At 40.7% G+C, this 23,303-nt stretch overlaps 1 protein-coding gene across 5 annotated transcripts in view; it reads right to left on the reverse strand.

The window, feature by feature from the left end:
- The window catches only part of LOC124148369 (dixin-like), a 93,450-nt gene that overhangs the window by 18,862 nt on the left and 51,285 nt on the right, over window positions 1-23,303 (reverse strand). For all 5 annotated transcript variants that reach the window (XM_046519428.2, XM_046519430.2, XM_046519429.2 and 2 more), the window contains 10 exons: window positions 22,748-22,887; window positions 17,704-17,798; window positions 16,167-16,208; window positions 6,436-6,659; window positions 5,737-5,876; window positions 4,499-4,579; window positions 3,734-3,838; window positions 2,381-2,485; window positions 679-732; window positions 391-537 (listed from right to left, as the gene is read on the reverse strand). In XM_046519428.2, coding sequence (XP_046375384.2) covers window positions 391-537; window positions 679-732; window positions 2,381-2,485; window positions 3,734-3,838; window positions 4,499-4,579; window positions 5,737-5,876; window positions 6,436-6,659; window positions 16,167-16,208; window positions 17,704-17,798; window positions 22,748-22,887 — 1,133 coding nt within the window. The remainder of the gene's footprint in view (window positions 1-390; window positions 538-678; window positions 733-2,380; window positions 2,486-3,733; window positions 3,839-4,498; window positions 4,580-5,736; window positions 5,877-6,435; window positions 6,660-16,166; window positions 16,209-17,703; window positions 17,799-22,747; window positions 22,888-23,303) is intronic.

Here is a 23,303-nt window from a genome sequence, read left to right on the forward strand (position 1 = left end):
CCCTGACCACCTTCAGCTTGTTGTCCTGTATCTACAACACCCTGTCTCCCCGACCACCTCCAGCTTGTTGTCCTGTATCTACAACACCCCGTCTCCCTGACCACCTTCAGCTTGTTGTCCTGTATCTACAACACCCTGTCTCCCTGACCACCTTCAGCTTGTTGTCCTGTATCTACAACACCCTGTCTTGCCCCTGTCTCCCCGAGCACCTTCAGCTTGTTGTCCTGTATCTACAACACCCTGTCTCCCCGACCACCTTCAGCTTGTTGTCCTGTATCTACATCACCCTGTCTCCCTGACCACCTTCAGCTTGTTGTCTTGTATCTACAACGCCCTGTCTCCCTGACCACCTTCAGCTTGTTGTCCTGTAGCTACAACACCCTGTCTTACCCCTGTCTCCCCGACCACCTTCAGCTTGTTGTGCAGGTCCTGGATCTGGGACTTGAGACAGCGAGTGGTGGATTCCTTCTCCTGTATCTGTAGCAGCAGGTCATGCTGGAGAGTGTCGATCTTGTTATCGCGCTTCTGAATGTCTTTCTGCAAGCAACACAGACAACAACTGGTATTGGTAGACAGTAGGTTTGATGTACAAATCAATCACAATACCCAGTGAATAAAAGTATGAGTGAGTGGGTAGTTACGACATATATCAACCGGCAGGATGCCGTATCTACCCACCTTGATATCGGAGATCAGTTTATCCCTCTCCTGGAGCTGTTTCAACAGGCTGGCCTGTAACACACAATTTTCATGACTGTACAGGGTTCGAATAAGCTTTATACAACATGCACAAGTGCTACGTATTATTGATAAATGCAACCTAATATTAACCAAATTTACCAAGTGCAAGTAAAAACAATTCAAATTTGTGTCTGGCTAACCCTTATTTATCCACACCAACAATAACTCTAAAGTTTATTGACCATACTACATCACTAATCCCTGTGTTGCATGTAAATTGTCATTCTTTCTTAGGCATGACGCCATACAACTGTGGGTACTTTAAGATAATATGCCTGTGTTCCTCTTACATTTTACAGCAATGCATCATTAATTTATGTGACCAGGGTTAGAAACTAACAGTTTTCATCCACTTGTCCTTATAATGATAACATATAGCAAAACAGCGTTAGAAATTGGCACTAGTCCTGTAGTCCTTACCAAACTGCCCAATAGTAAAGGTATCCTAAGGACTAGTAGAAATTGGCCCATTTTAAGGGTTTTGCTATATGTTATCATTATAAGGACTAGTGGACGAAAACTGTTTGTTTCTAACCCTGCAAAACCCTTAAAAAGAGCAAATTTTAAGTCCTTATGATACAGTTTGGCAAAGACTATAGACCTAGTGCCAATTTCTAACGCTGGTGACACTGGCAGCACACTGGCCTATGATAAATTGATGGGACCAGGGGATGGCTGGGGATAGCCGGGTCTTGTTTGCGACTGTCGTAAGTCAATGTTAAAGTATGGGAGTTACGATCACCTTAGCGCTAAGATCGCTTTGTGAAATGGGGCCCTGGTACCTAAGGCTGCTCCACATTCATTTGTCTGAGGACCAATGTGATTAACATCAAGCTTATATTCCGATTTGATATGTATCCTCCTGAAGACTGGACAATTACTCCATAGGAGGTCATACAAGGTGAACTTTCCAATCAGCCAATCATTATAAAGGCTTCTTGGTACGAGGGTCACTGTTAATTGAATATTCCATCCAGGCCGTTCCACAAAGCGATCGTAGCACAAAGACAATCGTAACTCACATACTTTAACATAGACTTACGAAGGTCGTAGAGGTACGATCACTTTGTGGAACAGGTCCCAGTTCATTATCAAGTTCCCTTTTATGAGTTGAATGCCTAACTAAACGGCTGAATGGGTTTGTACAGCTCATAACGTCCTGTACACCCGCTAGTGAGTGAGTGAGTGAGTGAGTGAGTGAGTGAGTGAGTGAGTGAGTGAGTATAGTTTTACGATGCTTTTAGCAATATTCCAGCAATATCACGGCGGGGGACACCATAAATGGGCTTCACACATTGTACCCATGTCTGGATTCGAACCCGGGTCTTCAGGTTGACGAGCGAACGCTTTAACCGATCGCCCCATCAACTAGTGACACATGTAACAAAGCTATCATTACGAGTACACATTTTCAGTGAACTATTTGTGTGCAACAATGAGATCTATCTTGTGATGCCATCTAACTTTCAGTTTTGTAAATCAAAGTGTGAAAATGGTCAACTGTGACGTTACAAGCAAGTGACGACACATCAAACATCATGCCATCAACCAACGTGTATAAGACGATGACTAGCCAATCAGATAGCTAGATTCCTTCACAAGTAAACGGAGCCCCAGGTTCTGTATCGGGCCTACTGACCTTCTCCGCTTCCATGTTCTGTTTCTGGAAGTCCTTCTGCAGCAGTTCTGACTTGAGGGCGGACAGCGAGATGTTCTGTTCACAGAGCCGGTGTTGGAGGCCGGACTGAAACACAAACACACACTTTACCTCGGTGTCTATTATACATGCAGCATTCCTGTTTACCGGTAATTACCAGTTTTTTACCAGTAAATTAGGCTTGACTGCCAGTTCCTGTGGACCAGCAAATAAACTACCTTTTAAATCTTAAATCAAAACATCGGCGATATTCATATAAGTACATTTTTCGAGTGAGTGAGTGTGTGAGTGAGGTTTCACGCCGCTGTCAGCAATATTCCAGCAATATCACGGCGGGGGACACCAGAAATGGGCTTCACACATTGTACCCATGTTGGGAATCGAACCCGGGTCTTCGGCTTGACGAGCTAATGCTTTAACCACTAGGCTACCCGACCGCCCCAGTACATTTTTCGAACAAAGTCAGCTTGTCTGTTACCACCATTTGTAGCGACTTGTTGAGACTGGCAAAAATTAGGGGGGACTGGTAATTTTTAGAGTTGCCAGTCCACAAAAGCCACTGTAAGTAGGACATCAGTTGGGCTGCTACAAATGTCATATCTGGGATTACACTTTCTGAGAAAAGGTACAAATTCTCGCACTTTTGGAGGTTGAGTCGCATCCAGGATTCGAACCCACACACTCAGAGTCAGGCACCATTCGCAAGCACACAAAGTCAGCGATCTGACCAACAACTCAGCCGCCAGGCTTCCACAAAGTGGAAGTCGGACAACCGGTAGTCTAGATCACTTACTTTGTGTACCCCTTTGATTAGTGTCAAATGGTACGGCCGAAAGCTTTGTATGCACAATAAGAAGAAAGTGGTCAAATGTAACAAATGTTACATTTGGGATAACACTTTCTTAGTAAAGTACAAATGCTGGTACTTTTTAACTTGAATTCACAGGATCTCCTGCGGACAGTAAGATGATTGTACATCCTGGACAAGCCATTTGGCTGTTTTCAAATATAATTCCATGTAAAAAGCAGTTATTCTGAAGAGAAATGTCAATTTCAAAGAAAAAGTGTAATTATGCAATTTGTCAACATAGAAACCACACTCCATGAACAGGGAAAACTTCTGCAAATTCTGCAAACCAGGAATTTCAAGATGCTAGATGACAAGATTCACTACAACTTCTTCACAATTTGCCATCACCAATCGATTGAACTAACAAAAAAAGTACATAAATGTATTCCGAGGTAGATCATCTTCTTGAAATTTAACAAAACCAATAAAAAAGCAAATGTCCCAAAAAGGTTTCCGTAACTAACGCCAAATGTCACATGACCTACCCGAGTTCCCTGGAGCTGCATACACTCGTTCTTCGACTTGGACAGCTCCGCCCTCATGTCCTCACACAGCTCACTCTGCTGCAGCAGCCGACTTCGCAACACCGCCTGCAACATCACATCATGTAAGTGCCCTCTTCAATATTTTCTAGACCCCCAGGGCACTTATATAGTCTGTCTCCAGTGTTTGAAATCAAGCATTAGGTGGGGTGAAATGGGGTTTAACGTCGCGTCCAAGATTATTGCACTTATATAGCGACGTGTGTGTGTGTGTGAGTGTGTGGGTGCTTGTACTCGTCCGGACTGATGCCGATTTATAGTGCTAGCACACTGAGATACCATGCCGCAGTCTAACATGAATACCCCACTCAGACACAGTATACTGACTTCCAGCCGACCAGTCCTTGTTTTAACCCCTTGCCGAGCGCCAGACAGGGTAACAACAAGTACCATCTTTTAACGTCTTTTGGCATGACGCGGCCGGGGATCAAACCCAGGACCTTCCGCTCTCTGGGCGGACGCTCTACCTCTAGACCATGGAGGCAGTCAAATCAAGCATGAAAGTCAAGGGGTCTGTCATAACTGTTAAAAAAGATGTTAGAAAAGAATATAGGAGGTCCCTATAATTGTTTGTTTATTGTATAACGTTGCACTCAGCAGTATCCCAGCCTTATGACAAAAACCTATAAATAATCGAGTCTGGACTTGACCAGACAATCCAGTGATTCCTATTGCAAACAAGGACTGACTGAAATTGTTTATACATACTATTTTTTCGTGAGGTGTCGAGCCTTCGAACATGTCGTCGTGTTTCTCATTGTCCCCTTCAGGAGCCTTGCCACTCAGGAGCTGGGGGACACAAGACAACCGGTCAAACACAAGCAACAGTCTTACATATATCTTTGTTGCACTCAGCAATATTCCACCTATTCCCGCTATATGACGTGGACCAGACAATCCAGTGATTGACATGAGTATCGATTTATGCATTGACATGCATCAACAAGTCAGCAAGCCTGACCACCTGATCCTGTTATGATTGACATCATGAGTATCGATCCACGTAATTGGATAGGATGACATACATCAACCAAGTCAGCGAGCCTGACCACCTGATCCTGTTATGATTGATGATATGAGCATCGATCCACGTAATTGGATATGATGACATACATCAACCAAGTCAGCGAGCCTGACCACCTGATCCTGTTAGTCGCCTCTTACGACAAGCATGGGTTGCAGAAGACCTATTCTACCCCTTCGTGAGGGTCACTCCAGCATTTGACAACAACAATGGGCAGTAGTTCTAAAATATTGAAGTAGCAGCATGTAACTAATCGAGACCAACTTATAGGTGACAGCATGCATCAGGAATACAAGCTCTCATTCCACAAGGCCATCGTAGTGGCACGACTATCGTAGATCTATGCGAAAGTACTTCCGACAATCGTAGTGTACACTAGGACTCATGCAACCCATAGGAGCAGCAGATTGGTTGGTTGGTTGGTTGGTTGGTTGGTTGGTTGGTTGGTTTGTTATTTAACGCCGCACTCAGCAATATTCCAGCTATATGACGGCGGTCTGTAAATAATCGAGTCTGGACCAGACAATCCGGTGACTAATATCATGAGCATCGATCCACGCAATTGGGATACAATGACATGCATCAACCAAGTCAGCGAGCCTGACCACTGATCCCGTTAGTCGCCTTTTACGACAAGCATAGTCACCTTTTACGGCAAGCATGGGTTGCTGAAGACCTATTCTCGCAGCAGATGGGTCATCCGTGTCTTTAGTTTGGACCAGACAAATTAGTTATTGATATTACGAGCACTATCATCGTGTACGATGATGAACAATCAACCAAGACTTCAAATCTGACAAAGCGATCCACTAACTCTCCACTTCCAATACAGGAAGCTGTGACCTCTTTGACCCGGAACCCCCGGTGTCATCTACATGAGAACTATGCAAGTTCCCGGTGCGAGTAGGGCGGCGTGTCTTACCAGATCCTGCAGCTTGGACAGCTCCTGCCTCGTCTCCTTCATGGCCGCTGCCAGCTCCGAGTACTCGTTCAGCAGCTCCTCGTACTGCGTCTTGTCGATCATCGTCATCGTGTCCTCAAACTCTGCACCACTGTCCTTAGCTGTCATGATGAAAACACCTCATAGTGATGATGTCATGATGAAAACCCCTCACAATGATGTCATAATGAAAAACTCTCAATGATGTCAGAATGAAAACCCCTCACACTGATGATGTCATAATGAAAACACCTCACAATGATGTCATAATGAAAACACCTCACAATGATGATGTCATAATGAAAACACCTCACTATGATGTCATAATGAAAACACCTCACCGTGATGATGTCATGATGAAAACCCCTCACAATGATGATGTCATAATGAAAACCCCTCACAGTGATGATGTCATAATGAAAACCCCTCAGTGATGATGTCCTAATGAAAACCTCTCACAATGATTTCACCGTCATGATGTCATTATGAAATGATGTCATTATTAACATGTTATAATAATAATGTCTGCTATCTGACCCTGCTAATTTAGAAAAGCCTGCTATCAAAACCTTTCAAGAGGCCAAATCAATACATTATGATTATGATTATGATTATCAAACCTACATCAGTGACATATTGAAACTATGATAGATGATTCCCGAAGTTAACAGGTTCACCTACCTGTGACATAGTCCGTGGACTTGCTGCGAGATATGAGACTATCCCGTGACGACGCCTTCAGCTTGTCGAGGTTGACGCTGGTGCGAGGGCTGCCGTAGATGCTGGTGGTGGGGCTGCTGCTGCTGCCCTCCACGTCACGCCGCGCATGGCGGGCCCGACTTCGACTTGTGGGGCGGTAACATTCGTCAGACTCACTGAACTGGTCGGAACTACTCTCCTGGTACCTGGAGTGCAGAAACGCGTCCTCAATATACTCACACAATAAAATAAGGGAAAGCATAGAACTATGGCTGACAGACGTCTTCAGTTATATACTTCTTATCAACATACGAAGACACGGTTATATGTGTTAGTATTCAGGTAACTGGATTACGTATTTATTTAGTGAAATACTGACAGAGAATAATAAGGGAACATACAGAAACATGGGAGACAGTTTCCTGTGACACATTGACACAAAGTGAAAAGTTAGTATCCCATGCGCCCCTATTTTGAGTGAGTGAGTGAGTTAAGTTGGGTTTAACGCCGCTTTTAACAGTATTCCAGTCATATCGCGGCGTGTCAGCTTAATGTGGGAGGAAAGCCCGAAGTGATGCAGGTCTCAGACGTTTACCACTTCGGTGAAATCCACAAGCACGGGTATGGTGCTGACAAACCTAGAAACATAATCAGAGCAAACTGGGATTTGAACCCACAATCATAGGTTTCTGGAGTGCCTAAGGTACGCAACTCTGCACAGCGAATCGTGGCACCTTAGACTCTACCCCCCCCCACACACACTATTTTGACCTCAGGGTTTTACGCGATGCACAAATGTAGAGAATGGAAGCAGATAAAAAATATACTATCTCCCAAGGGACACACAATAATATTCATTGTACCTACAGCGCTTAAAGAGCAGTTACGGGTGTGTGTCATTTCATCCATCAATCATGGGGTGAGTGAGTGAGTGAGTATGGTTTTACGCTGCTTTTAGCAATATTCCAGCGATATCACGGCGGGGGACACCAGAAATGGACTTCACACATTGCACCCATGTCGGGAATCGAACCCAGGTCTTCGGCGTGACAAGCTCCATCAATCATGACCACTGATCATTGATTCATTCCAGGCTCCAAAGTAATTTCAAATGTACAGCAAACTTCGCCATTTTATTACTTTACAGGACCCTCGTATTGCCTGCAAGGACCCTTAAAATAGGTAAAACTCTGGCCTAGAACTGATCATCTGCAGGTACCCGCAGATTGTGTCATCAAACAGATGACTCCCTTCATTATGTTCCCTTTTTTCTTCCCATCAGTATACAACAGCCATTCCGTTATAGCCTATAACACCTATAAACATATACCGCAATAAAGTGTTGTGATAGAGAGCTTAACCATATAGCACACTAAATGGTCATTTTAACATTGTTACATCATTGCAAAGCCAGGAGTGAGTGAGTGAGTGAGTGAGTGAGTGAGTATGTGAGTACGCTTTAACCACGAGGCTACCTGACCGCCCCAGCAAAGCAAGGGACACGACACAGATGCTAATATTGTATTATATTGCAGCCGTCATGTAGCTGGAATGTTGCTGAGAGCAGCGTTAAACATCAAACAGACAAACTACATTACAAGTGTACGAAAGCATTCATGGCATCCACAGCAGGGAGCAACAGCACATTCGTCAATCTACTGTAAAGATTTAAAGACTGAAGAAATTCTAATTAAATAAAAACTTTCTGCCACAGCAAGTTGGACACAAGTTGTCATTGTGATCTGTAATGTGTGGACCAGGTTTGTTGGTTGGTTAGTTTGTTGTTTAACGCCGCACTCAGCAATATTCCAGCTATATGACGGCGGTCTGTAAATACTCGAGTCTGGACCAGACAATCCAGTGATTAATATGAGCATCGATCAAGGCAATTGGGATCGATGGCATGCATCAACCAAGTCAGCGAGCCTGACCACCCGATCCCGTTAGTCACCTTTTACGACAAGCATAGTCAGGTGACTAGACCCATCTTACATCATAACCAACATAACAACCCATGTGAACTACATGATATGGAAATAGTCAGGGCATTTACAAGAATTGAGAGCTCCTCTCCCTACATATTTACCAAGCTTCTGGTGAAAAATGACTTTCTTACTTATTTGCAATAAGTTGTTATAATTAATGGATGTGTTTGATGTGTAGGTAGCTCTCTCAACGACTCGGCAAAGATCAAACTTGTTTTCACTGTACTATTTGTATTAGTTGACATTTTTATTTGTTTCAATTTCGTTTATCGCCACTGTTGCTTATTTACCTTCTTTATTTACAGGTATTTGTTTACATTATTTACACTGTTGTCTGTTTATACTTGTTTACTTACATGTGTTTATTCACACTTGTTTCTTTACATTATTTTTTACACTTGTTTATTTACACTTTTTAATTTACATTTGTTTATTTACACTTGTTTGTTTACAGTTTATTTACACTTGTTTGTTAACATTATTTTAGTACGCTTGTTTATTTACACTTGTTAATTTACATTATTTTTACACTGGTTTATTTACACTTATTTGTTTACATTATTTATTTACAGTTTATTTACACCGTTATCTATTTACACTTGTTTATTTACACTTGTTTGTTTACATTATTTATTTACAATGTTGTTTACTTACATTGCTTAGTTACCCAGTGTTTAACATGTTTAACTTACAAATATTAATATTAATTCTTATATCATTATTGCTCAAAAATTACAAATTTAAAATCCTACCTCAAGAAAATGGAATCTGCCATACACATGATTGTAGCTGTATCTTGACCCACTTGACACAGGTGCTCCCAGGTGGTAGATAACAGAGATATGGCCAACACCGTATACCACGCTCAGCGAATAACTCATGAATAACAGTATAGGGTTTCACTAAGCACTAACACCAACATGACGACCTCTCAAATTTGTTTTTCTATTCTAATCAAGAATTGTTTAACACTGGTGTATTAATTAGGGATAATTTTACAGTTTACTCAAGGGTCAAATCAACTGTGCCAGCCTGACTCCATCTTGGGTCATAACATCAATATCTGTGACTGACCCGTGTCTGACCTGCAACACTGAATTGTTATCATCCAATTGAACTAATAAAATCATTAAAATTTTATAGAATTGTTTTCCTTATTTATGGGTCCTGTGTAGAGGGAAAGTTTTACATGAAACAAGTTTTTTAGATTTTTGGTCTAAGGTTTGGTTATCTGAGAATGAGTGAGTATTGTTTTACACCCCTTTTAGCAATATTCCAGCAATATCACGGGGGACACCAGAAATGGGCTTCACACATTGTACCATGGGAATCAAACCCGGGTCTTCGGCGTGACGAGCGAACGCTTTAACCACTAGGCTACCCCAACGCCCCTAATCTGAGGATGAACGAAGGGATTTGTGACACTCAACCTGTCTGAGCTGAATCCTGCATGTTGTATGGTAAATTCTGCATCATACATATACTATTCCTCTTTATGTAATGTGTCTGGGGCTGACTTACTTATTTCCATTTTAAAACGTTACATTTATTTTTCCAAAATTCTTCAAACAAATTGCAATTATACGAGTACCAAGTTTGTAATACCTGTGACAGCTTTGGTTGAAATAAAATACTACAGGTATTTTTACAGAGAAAATAATCTCACTCTAACAATCATAGAAACTAAATTTTTAAAAAACCCATATAGTCATAATACATGAGACGGGCTTCAAAACAGACATTGAAAACAAGCAATGGATCATTCTAAAACAGACCTTCTAGCCTTGTTATGCAGGGATGAGACAGGATATTTTCCTTTTCAGCTGAAACTTCTTTTCAATGGAGCGTGATCCATAACTTTACAGTGTTTATGGGGGGAGCTTGGCCCCCCCTGAAGCCATCAGATTTTTACAAATTTGTGGTCACTAAAATTCACAGATCCGCGAAAAGATTCACATCCTTGTTATGAATACTGACTTAACTGTTAGAAGCACAGAATCTCATATCTCAGGCAAATATCCCAATACGTCAAAGTCAGACAAATACCACCATACCTCAAGGTCAATGGCTATGTTAACACAAGAGTTGAACGAAAGGTTTACTGTTAGAGGTAACTATGTCTCACATCAAACTGTTAATTAAAACTGAATCAGATATTCAGAGCTACAGATAAGCAATGTATCTAAAACTTTATCTCATTTTTTTTTTAATCTTAAAATGTTCACTAATTTTGGGAAAAACCCAATAGAGTGATGAATAAAATATTGGTTACTCAATGAAAAATGTAATAACCAATCAAAATAGAAACCCTAGAGTAAAAATTGCTCAAAAAGTTACCAGGAGCTTTGGATATTAGACATTAAAATCAAATTAATAAAAATCAAAATTAAAATAAACATTAAAATACAGTAACGGTAGTTAACAGACCCGAATACTGGTTCCCAAGTATCAGAAACTATATTCTAAACATCTACAAATGATCACCACAACAAGTAACAAACTGTACGTTTCACATGGGTCGTGCGTTAACTGGTTCACGCCGTGTCCAGACAGACTTTTTCCCCAACATCACGAACTAGGAGCATTGTCCTTCCTTCCATCCCACCTCGGGTTGTGATACGTGTGAGAGGCTGAGCAAACAGCCAACATTCTGGGAGACTGGCGTGAATCTGGGGGTTCAACACCTCTCCACACTCACACTCACACACACACACACACTCAGGCTCTCTGTATGATCTGGGCCCTGTTCTTCATGGCGATCTCAGTCATACGAGTGCTGTATTGCCCATACTATACGGGTTTCGTAGCGATCAGATCGGCTTGCAGAACACGGCCCTTGTCCCATGCTGAGAGAGGGAGTATCACATCAGGTATATTTCAGCTACTCAGTCACACAGCATGAGTGAGTGGTTTGAATCCGGGGAGTCTGGCGGATTAACGCTAATACAGTCACAGCGGTAGAAACTAACAGTTTGGTCCACTAGTCCTTATAATGATAACATATAGCAAAACCCTTAAAAATGGCAAATATTTACTAGTCCTTATGATACCTTAACTATTGGGCAGTTTGGCAAAGACTACAGGACTATTGCCAATTTCTAACCCTGAGTCACGTCAATTGCCTTTGGAATATACATTTAGCTTTATCGATGTTTGAGTAAGTGAGTTTTAGCAATATCACGGCAGAGGACACCAGAAATGGGCTTCACACATTGTACCCACGTTGGGAACTGAACCCGGAGTTTCAGTGAGACGTGCAAACGCTTTAACCACTAGGCTACCCCAGCGCCCCTAAGTTTGTTTGCAGATATTTCATTGTTCCATGGTTTGTACACAGAGGCAACGGATACAACTCGACATACTTTCTGCTACCTCAGCAGTTTTAGTGAGTGAGTGAGTGAGTTTGGTTTAACGCTGCTTTTAACAGTTTTCCAGTTATATCACGGCGTGTCAGCTTAATGTGGAAGGAAAGCCCGAAGTGATGCAGGTCTCAGACGTTTACCACTTTGGTGAAACACACGAGCACTGGTATGGTGCTGACAAACCTAGAAACATAATCGGGGCAAACCGGGATTCGAACCCACAATCATAGGTTTCTAACTCTGCACAGCGAATCGCGGCGCCTTAGACGACTGGGCTACCTGTGCCCCCTCAGCAGTTTTGGTCTCACTGTGTTACGGGGATCCAACTCTAAACTAAATGCTCCTGGCAAGCAGATTAGGAAAAATAATTATTTTATGCAAACTACTGATTTTGCTAGAAGATATTTATTTCATAATTATACAAGTATTTTGACACAGCATTTAATACATTAATGACTCTACCACCTATTGTTCCTGTATAAGTGGAATATTTAAATCAAACATATTCACATGTTGTTTATTTAATGTTAATGTTATTTATTTCCTATTTGGGTAAGTTTACTGATGTTTGATGCCGACTTGGGGCCAGCCTAATATCAGCCTGTGTATATAGGACATGGGACTGCCTTACGATTACTCATGAACATTTATTGTTACACTACATATCTGGAGAAAGAACATCTTTTTTCTAAAGTTTTAAAAGTCATTTAGAACTATGATTAAAGTAATTTATCAGGTTTTTTTGGTTTTTTTGTCGTTAACTTCTTTTGAACCAATATTCATGAAGAGTATTGTTGTATTGTTTGCATTTGTCAAGAGACGTAACATATCAGTATCTGTTAAAACAACCTACGTGTATCCAAACGCTGAGAGTAAACTTAACAAATGTTTCACAAATGTTTTCACAACTAATGCAGAACATCTTTGAATTGCGAAGAGAAACAATTTAATGGGTTTATGCCACGTCCCTGATTTGATAAACATTTATAACACACAATGTTAATTTCTCTCCAAGCTGATATGGGAAGAATGAGTGAGTGAGTGAGTTGGGTTTAACACAGCTTTTAACAGTTTTCTAGTTATATCGCGGCGTGTCAGCTTAATGTGGGAGGAAAGCCCTAAGTGATGCAGGTCTCTGATGTTTACCACATGGGTCAAACCCACAAGCACGGGTATGGTGCTGACAAACCTAGAAACATAATCGGAGCAAACCGGGATTCAAACCCACAATCATAGGTTTCTGGCGTGCCCAAGGGACGCAACTCTGCACAGCGAATCGCGGCGCCTCAGACGACTGGGCCACCTGTGCCCCTGATATGGGAAGAAAGCCCAAGGTGATGCAGGTCCTAGGTTGAGTCTTTGTTTATGCCTGACTCAGCAATATTCCAGCTAATTAACGGCAGTCTGTAAATAATCAAGTCTGGCCTAGACAATCACGGCCCTTTAGACGACTGGGCCCCCCGTCCCCCCCCCTCCGAGAGTGTGGCAGAGTACCAAGGGATGTAGATATGTCCCACTTCACTGCGTCCTTCACACAGAGTTATTCTTCACATGCATGGGTGGAACCAAACACCGGGTGCAACTGTTACAGACACAAACAATAAACAACAAAACCTCCGCATGCATAGGGTGTCATTGATTGAAAATATTAGTATCCATAAATACTGACTCAAAAGTATCATGACATCTCGATATATCTACTAAAGAGAAGTTAATTATTCTGAGTACACAGATACCTATGCATCTTCCCGAGGCAGGTGAGTTAACTGACTATAAAAGACCAGTTTCCATCCTTGCCGAACTAGGTTGGTATTATGGAGTTACATTTTGGCTGGACTAACGAGTCTATGCATAGTTCAATCAAAATCGCGCACTGAAATCGAAATCCGGTTCGTAAAGTGTCATGCAGATTTCGGTCGACTGCAGGATTTGCAAAGCATGTGCATCGCTAACACGTTGTTAACAGATATTGTCTAAATCTTTTCATGCTTTTAATCAAGGTGCTCACGTGATTTGATGCACTTCGCGATGTAAGACTCGTTTTATCACAATATAGATCTTGATTATCAATCAGATCGTCTTGACTGGGCGCCACCCTTTTGTTTCAATCAAATGCAAGTGATACGAGAGGTTGAATCTGATTGGTCAATAGGAGAGGCATAGAAAGGACATTACTCGCAATAGCCACTGGTGGCGCTACGACCGAGCCCAGGAATTCCAGCCTAGTTCAGCAAGGGTGGAAACTGGACTTTTAAAGTAAGTTAACTCTCTTGCCTCGGGAAGATGATACCTATGTAGACCTATACAGAACTGCAATTAATCAAAATAATGCTAAATATGAACTTGGCTGCATCAGTTAGATATTCAAAAAAGAATGTTCAGCATTCTCATTGTCCATCCTTACAAGGTAATCTTATAAATGTAAACAGTGTATGGATATTTTAGTGTCAATATTCATAAATTTAAAAAAATACAGTATTGCTATTAAAAATGTATGGATACATCACGATGGTGATATACAATGACAACCCTAGAAGGACTGAAACTGTTTCTGGCATGCAATTAATGTATATACTAGTGCAGTTGTTTCATGTGGGGTTTCATAATAGCTCTTTGAATTATCTCCCCTGAATTGCAAGTTATCTCCCTTCAGTTGAGTTACCTCCTCTGAAATTTGTTTTGTCGAGTAGAGACAAAATGTTGAACATCATTATAATTATAATTATGATTATAATTATATTCAATAGTTCTTTGGAGCATTACAAATCCTTAAACACGAGGAGACAAGGACACTTGGACACAGCCCATGGATTGTACAGTGGTACAGTGATACAACTCACAGCAAACCCAACACTATTCAGTTCTCAGATGGTGCTGTGAACACCCAGGGTTCAAAACTAACATATGTCTGCTTGTTCAAGACACAAAAAATTCAAGAAGGACTTGTGACATTTACTGATGTGTGCAGAGCTTCTTAGTGAACCAATTAAAATAAATATTAATTTCAAGTTGGTTGGTTGGTTTTTTGTTTAACGCCGCACTCAGCAATATTCCAGCTTTATGAGGGCGGTCTGTAAATAATCGAGTCTGGACCAGACAATCCAGTGATTGATATCATGAGCATCGATCCACACAACTGGGATCGATGACAGGCATCAACCAAGTCAGCGAGCCTGACCACCCGATCCCATTAGTCGCCTTTTACGACAAGCATAGTCGCCTTTTATGGCAAGCATAGTCGCCTTTTATGGCAAGCATGGGTTGCTTAAGACCCCAGATCTTCACTGGTCAGTGAGTGAGTTGTGTTTAATGCGCTCTGGACAGTATTTCTGTTATATCACTACATGTCAGCTCAGGAATTGCAGCACCTAAGACGACCAGGCTTCCCGTGAACCCTACAGAGCAAGGAGATGACTGGACTGAAACTAGGAGGACATTCAATGAATGAAATGACGAGGAAAAGTTAATCTAGACAGAAAGACTTTACCAGGATGGATACAGACGATACTAATGATGGATAAGGGATGAGTACTGTGAAGGTTTATCTTATACCGAATAATCAACACACATTAACACACTGCCTGGTCCCCATCAGCATACCTTAATAATAATAATAATAATAATAATAATGATGATGATGATGATGATGATAATAATAATAATAATAATAATAATAATAATAATGACACTTGTATAGCATCTAGTTGTGTCATAGCATTAAAGCCTAGCGGGTATTCCATCAAACTTTATGGGCAAAACAATTACCAAAATTGATTTTGAGGGTGACAATTTCACAAATAAGTTTTTAATCATTAGGAAAAAACCTGATTACGGAGCCTTGTTATTTGCAAGAAAATCACCAAATGAAAATTAGCCTTCACCAGGTTTAACCAAATGTTTGTGATCAACGTACGCTTCATTTTATTTCGCCTCTAAATATTGACAAAAAATTGTTTGATGTTTTCCAAAGTTAGCGGAGAGACGACAATCATCTCAAATTTCCTGTATAAAATTGATATTGATAAATTATTAATATTAATAAAATTGATATTGCTCATAGATACACCATCATAATAAAAAACAAACAAACTGGAAATATATAAATCAAGTGGGAAAAGTAAGTAATAGGTCACAAAAGAGGTATGAAATTATAATAACAGTCAAATGAAGCCTGTGCCATGTTTCTATGCTTTAGGTTTGCTGATGGGGAGCACCACGTACCCATACCTACCACTGGGCTATATTTAGTAACAGGGGAATCCCCAAACCAAAACCGCTGCCAGGATTAAAATTAAGGCTTATGTCAATGGTGAGAAAAGCAGATAACTAGAAAAGCAATTTTGATAAGTGGGTCACCGTGACCTACATTTTGCTTGTTATTTCTGAGTACTCTGGACTTAGGCGTTTCCTAAAAAAAAGAAACATGAAAAAAATGACAATTTCTGGAAAGGAAATGCTTGACCTGTTAGTAAGAGATGAGAATGAGATGTAGAATGAGCTGTTATCGGAGGCAAGTGCTAGTGCTGGCACTGTGGGGGGAACTGCTCAGTCAGCAATAATGGCTGGAATCTGCTACAATGTTGTAATTTGGCCACCTTCACAAGTGATCAAACTTTTGGACGCATGTACATACGTGCCTTGCCATTGAATACTTGATCTTAAAATGTAGGAATTCAGGTTACAATAAATTGGTCCACAACTTATCCAGTTTTCCCCAAATCAAATTTTCTCAGAAATGGTTTGATTAACATCTGACAGCTGAGAGGCAAGTCTCAAACAGTTCAATGTTTTACCAATAAGCATTTCCAAACTTTCATACTTTACAAATAGAAAATAACCCCTTTTCCATAACCTTACACATCCATTAAAGTTATTCTCCGTTCCAAAATTTTGTATTTTGCAAATATGAGATTCCCCTTTTCAAAACCCTTTATGCCAATAAGAGTTACCTCCCTTCCCAATATCCATTATTTTGCATTTTCAAACATAGGAGTCTTTGCCATAACCCTTTAACACTGACTTGAGTTATCTCCCTTGATTGAACCAAATGACCTTGAAGGAGATGTTTCAGCTCTCATGAACACCCACGTCATCGTTCATGCAGTATATTCAGTCACAGCAAGTTTACATGCAGACATGCAGGGGTTATATATAACCTTTCCCCAGAACACATTGACAAGGACAATAACTCTGATAATGCACTCAGGGTTGCAAATCAAAGTGGCACACTGTAGCAGAGGCAGAGAAACGAGGTCCCAGGAATTAACACTCCAGGATGCAGATTGAGCATAAGCACTACACTGAAGGATATATTCATATTAACACAACAGCACATCTTACCATCTTCTGATCCAAATTACAAAAGATGTGATATATGCTTTATAATCACAGTTGGGATATATCATAGTTATAGCAAGCACATGGTATATCATATATAATATATCATACATATTAATGGTCTAGCATAAGGTATATCATACATCATAAGTAATGGTCTCGCATAAGGTATATCATATATCATACATATTAATGGTATAGCATAAGGTATATCACATATACATATTAATGGTCTCGCATAAGGTATATCATATATCATATATGAGTTATATAAAAAAGTGATACAAATTAACAATCTTACAGTGATATTTAACATATGCAAAACTCGAACAGTGCCAAGTTGTTTATTAATGAATATAATATTTACATTAAACAACATTTATGGAAAGGAAATTCCTCCCTTTAATAACTTGATCTACCGAGTCAGGTTTTTGAGTCGCTTTTTGCATTTCTCCAGCCACGACTTCCCACACTGTACTACCCCCCCCAACATAACCTAGACAAGCGAGGATGGTATCACCTTACTATACATGGACTTAAACACAGGGCCCCGGAAGAATACTCACCGTCGCTCATTGAAAGCTGCGTCCCTACTGCGGCGATACCGGTGTCCGGCACGTGCTGCATGGCGTCGCGCATCCGCTAACGCTGCTGATGCACCCTGCAACAACAGACACAGAGTTACACAGATCTCAGCTGGCTTGACCCAGATCATTTTTAGTATCCATTGGGCAACACATATTTTATTTTTCGTTTCACGGGCCAGCCGCCTCTACTAAAAAGCAGCTGGAAAAGAAATATATATTAAACATAAAAATATATTTTTATTATGTCTCCCACCAGTATAGACCCTCTTTAAAATATAAAATGTTATACATAAATTCCATGTCTACATCACTATCAGTGATTCAAGAAGGAGAATGTGAGAATCTTCACTTTAATCCATCATTACATTAATCCAATCACACACCAAATATCACCGCTTATTAGCACTGATTAGAGTACCGCTAAAACCATACATGCGCACTGGCTCGTGTCGGCTTTTGACGCAGTCGCAAAGAACAAAGACACCGTGTTGCGTGGGTGGCGTCTGTCTGGACTTGCAGGTGTGATCAGTGATGACATAAGTGACTAGAACTCTTGTCTTGACCCCAGGAGTGACGATGCTTGTCGTAAGAGGCGACTAACAGGATCGGGTGGTCAGACTCGCTGACTTGGTTGATGCATGTCATCGTATCCCAAATGCTAATGACGTCCATCACTGGATTGTCTTGTCTAAACTCGATTATTTACAGACAGCCGTCATACAGCTGGAATATTGCTGAGTGCGGCGTTAAACAACAAACAAAGTAAACCTCGCCATGAATACTAAGTCATTGTTCTAAGACAGTCAAAGAACAGAAGTAAATACAGTGTTTACATTAAACATCATTGTGTTGTGTCCCATGGACACAAGCATCACAGAAATCTGTCACAATAACATTTTCTCTTCTTGTGTGGCAAGGGAGACTACTCTTAACCTACATCACAAGCAACAAGTGTCCAGCTCATTTGGGGAAGACAAAGAATTTTCTCAACCCTAACAAACAACAAATATTGACCATTACAAATTTTCCGTTGCCTGTGTTTTGACATCATACACAGTTATTCCTCTTCAAAAACAAATCTGATAATTTGATCAAACCGGCAATATGTTTACGAAGTGACAACTTCCACAGTTCACCCAAGACCATCATTCTCAACAGTGGGGAACTAGAGTTGACTCGGGTGACACGACAGTTTTGTTTGTTTGTTTATTGTTTAACGCAATATTCCAGCTATATGACAGCAGTCTGTAAATAATCAACACTGGACCAGACAATCCAGTGATGGACATCATGAGCATTGATCTATGCAATTGGGATACGATGACATGCATCAACCAAGTCAGCGAGCCTGACCACCCAATCCCGTTAGTTGACTCTTACAACAAGCATAGTCGCCTTTTACGGCTAGCATGGGTTGCTAAAGACCTATTCTACCCCGGGTCTTCACCGGTCACTTATATTAGGTATTATTTCCAACCAGTATTAATGTTAATATACCACAGCTGGTCATTCTAGTCACGTCAAAAGAAGTCAACATAGTTTGAAGACAACTTTGGAGAACAAAGATGTATATGCATCAAAAACCTGAACCTTGACATCACAAACCTATGTTGAACCAACAGTACATGACAAAATTTCTACTAGTCCCTATGACACCTTAACTATTGGGCAGTTTGACAAGGACAACAAGACTAGTGCCAATTTCTAAAGCTGTATGCATTGAAAAACCTGAACCTTGACATCAAAAACCTATTCTGTAACCAACAGTATATAACAACATTTCTACTAGTCCCTATGATACCTTAACTATTGATCAGTTTGGCAATTTCAACAGGACAAGCTGTATGCATTAAAATACCCTGAATCTTGACATCAAACACCTATTCTGTAACCAACAGTATATGACAAAATACTACCATCTTGATCATAGTGAGCGTATTCTCCTCAGCATCGTGACCGACATTCCGACAGTGAAGTGTTCAACTAGTGTATACGTTTATTATAAACCCTACAATACACAGCCAATACAGGCATAGCACAGAAAGTAATACACACAGTTACCGTATTTAGTATAACAAGTGTCACTGCATTCAAAGTTAGGAATGGGAATTGGTAGCATTGTCGTGCCCAGAAGTCCACAATGAAGCATGTCACAGATGTTACCACTTCTGTGTAATCCATGATCACGGAATCGTCCTGACAGATCACATGAATTCACCTGGGACTCCAAAGATATTGTCAGGCAAGTTAAAAAAATCTTACTGTTGTAATTTAACTTTGTAGCAGTGTACTAGACATGTAGTCAGTGATATGCCAGTGTTCCAAATTCCTTGTATTAAAGTGCCTCAGTTAAATTCATAATGACACAGTTAAGCAAATATCCCAGTGTCTTAGGACACACTTATAGAAATAACATTTTGTTTACTACAAATACTTATTGCAATATTTATAATGTGAAGCCAGTGATAGACGTACTTTCTCACAAAAACATGAACAAAGCTGTAATAAAGAGCTTTCTTTTTCCATTGACAATTATTCTTCTGTTTGGCCCACTCAAACATCAAAGGGTACACCTGAACACTTTTATGAATGACCTGTGTCACACTTGAAACAAAATAGATTCCTATTCCTGTATGTGAGACGACTGTATTTGTATTTTCACCTCCGTGTGTGTCATGCATTAAATACGATGAATATGGTATTACAGAGAATCAATACCACGGCATATGGTCTCCGTTAAGAAAAAAAAATGGAATTTGACGCATAATGCGTAGTCGTTCAACCGTAACTGTTGCCTCCTGACAGTCAACACACTTCGGTCAACAAAACGAAGAATACAAACAGCTTGTAGCAGAACAGTTGCAGTATCTCATCAATGCAGTTTCCATCCTGCCAAAACGCCATTGTTATCCTCGTCATAGGTCCGCCCACTGCATTGATGCATGAAAATTCAAACGGCAAATATTGGAATATTTGCACTAACATCTAAACTGAGTTTCAGCCCTGCCATTTCAATGTTGCCAATGAGAAAGTATTGTTACAAGGATAATGGCCATACTGGCTTTGATACAACCCCTAATTGAATTCCCGGTCTGTGTTCAATGAAGGTCTAGTTGACCTCAGCAAACAGGTGCTCTGCACGGGGCTTGAATGAATTCAGATAGACGATCAATGAAACTGATTGTGAATATCACTTAATATCTTTACTTTTTTTCATCAACAGTATTTATGAAACTTGAATTACAATAGTCTTGATCCTCAATCATCAGGTCTAACAGTAACACCGTAACATTTTTCCTTACAATAAAAAACAAAATATTGAGGCACCTGTGTAACATATTAAAATATTTTTTTGAAATCAACAGTATTTATGAAACTTGAATTACAATAGTCTTGATTCTCAAACATCAGGTTTAACAGTAACACCGCAACATTTTTCCTTAACAATAAAAACCAAAATATTGAAATATTAAAATATTTTTTTTAAATCAACAGTATTTATGAAATTTGAATTACAATAGTCTTGATTCACAATCATCAGGTTTAACAGTAACACCGCAACATTTTTCCTTAATAATAACCAAAATATTGAGGCACCTGCGTAACACATTAAAATATTTTTTTTAAATTATCAGATACACTGAAAGACAAGTTTGGTGATACTATATTGCCTAAAGGATGCAAGTTATCATGCTTTAGGGGATGGTATCGCTTTCCGGGCCAATAACTGTTTCCGGTTAAGTTGCCTGGAGCTAGTAGTTGGTGTGGATGGAGAATGTATGCAACAGGTGGTAAAAACATAATAACATGGCCGAACAGCACCATCAGTGTGAATGTAGGGACTCCATTAAGGATATGACTCGTTAGTCACGCTTCAAGGCACTATTCACTGCAGGTAGTTTATGAATTGAACAGCCGGAAATGTCTGGGCAAGTTTTGTGTCCAGCTGTCTGCTCTTGTCCTAGTGGTGTATGCACTTCCAGTTCCTGATATGGACACTTGCACAAGTGAACAAAGTATTTAGTGAATAGGTCATAGAATTGTTGTTGTAATAATGGCTGTAAAAGCACTCACCCTGCTGATCGGGTGGGTGTGTGTGTGAGTGAGTGAGTGAGTGAGTGAGTGAGTGAGTGAGTGAGTGAGTGAGTGAGTGAGTGAGTGAGTGAGTGAGTGAGTGAGTGAGTGAGTGAGTGAGTACTTTGACTGATTCTGTATGTATGTCACTGCTTTTACCAATTTGGAATTTGCCAGTATTATAGCGCAACACTGAGACAACACAGATACCCCACTCAGACACAGTGTACTGACTCTGGGCCGACCAGTCCTTGTTTTAGCCCCTTAATGCTGAGCACCAGGCAGGGGATTGAACCACAGACCTTCTGCTGTCCAGGCTGACGCTGCATCCACTAGACCACGGAGGTGAGGTGAAATTGGGTTTAACGTCGCATCCAAGATTATTGCACTTATAGAGCGATGTGCATGCACATGTATGTGGGTGTGTGGCTGCTTGTACTAGACCGGACTGATGTCGATTTATAGTGCTAGCTCACTGAGATACCATGCCGCAATTTAACATGAATACCCCACTCAGACACAGTATACTGACTCCGAGCCGACCAGTCCTTGTTTTAGCCCCTTAATGCCGAGCGCCAGACAGGGTAACAATAAGTACCATCTTTTAACGTCTTTTGGTATGATGCGGCCGGGGATCGAACTCCGGACCTTCCGCTCTCCGGGCGGACGCTCTACCACTAGACCACGGAGGCGGTCTACTAGACCACAGAGGCATCACACTGGTGTAACATAGGGACAATATCAACACTATATATATCAACACTCTAATTAGAACCTTGTGTGAAAGTCAGTCTAATCAGACAATTGTGCTCGCTGCTCCTACATCAAAGATCTGAGGGCATCCCATTACAGGTGACGTCAGATCGACCTTTCATCCAACCAATCAGAGCATCGCTTACAAGATCGTGAAAGTGAAAATGTGAATGTGTTTTAATCATGCAGAACCTACCTGTGCTATCCCGGCCAGGTTTCCCTTGCTAGGAGAGCGGTAGTGCTGGTATGCCGAGTGTTTGACACTGTTGGGTTTATAGTGAGCTGCCAGAGCCAGGATGAGACGCATGATGGCCTTCAGGTTGCCATCTACAATATCTGAAATACACACACACACACACATATTACATCATTTCATGTCTCACACACACATGGCTGGTGTGTATTCCTAATACTTCAACACATGACTGTAAAGTGAGTGAGTGAGTGAGTATGATTTTACGCCGCATCAAACAAATGACTCCCTTCATTATGTTCCCTTTTTTCTTTCCATCAGTATACAACAGCCATTCCGTTATAGCCTATAACACCTATAAACATATACCGCAATAAAGTGTTGTGATAGAGAGCTTAACCATATAGGACACTAAATGGTCATTTTAACATTGTTACATCATTGCAAACCCAGGAGTGAGTGAGTGAGTGAGTGAGTATGGTTTAACACCGCTTTTAGCAATATTCCAGCAATATCACAGCGGGGGACACCAGAAATTGGCTTCACACATTGTACCCAT

Source organism: Haliotis rufescens, unplaced genomic scaffold (assembly GCF_023055435.1).
Source record: "Haliotis rufescens isolate VD_foot unplaced genomic scaffold, xgHalRufe1.0.p SCAF_18, whole genome shotgun sequence".
NCBI classification, from domain to species: domain Eukaryota; kingdom Metazoa; phylum Mollusca; class Gastropoda; order Lepetellida; family Haliotidae; genus Haliotis; species Haliotis rufescens.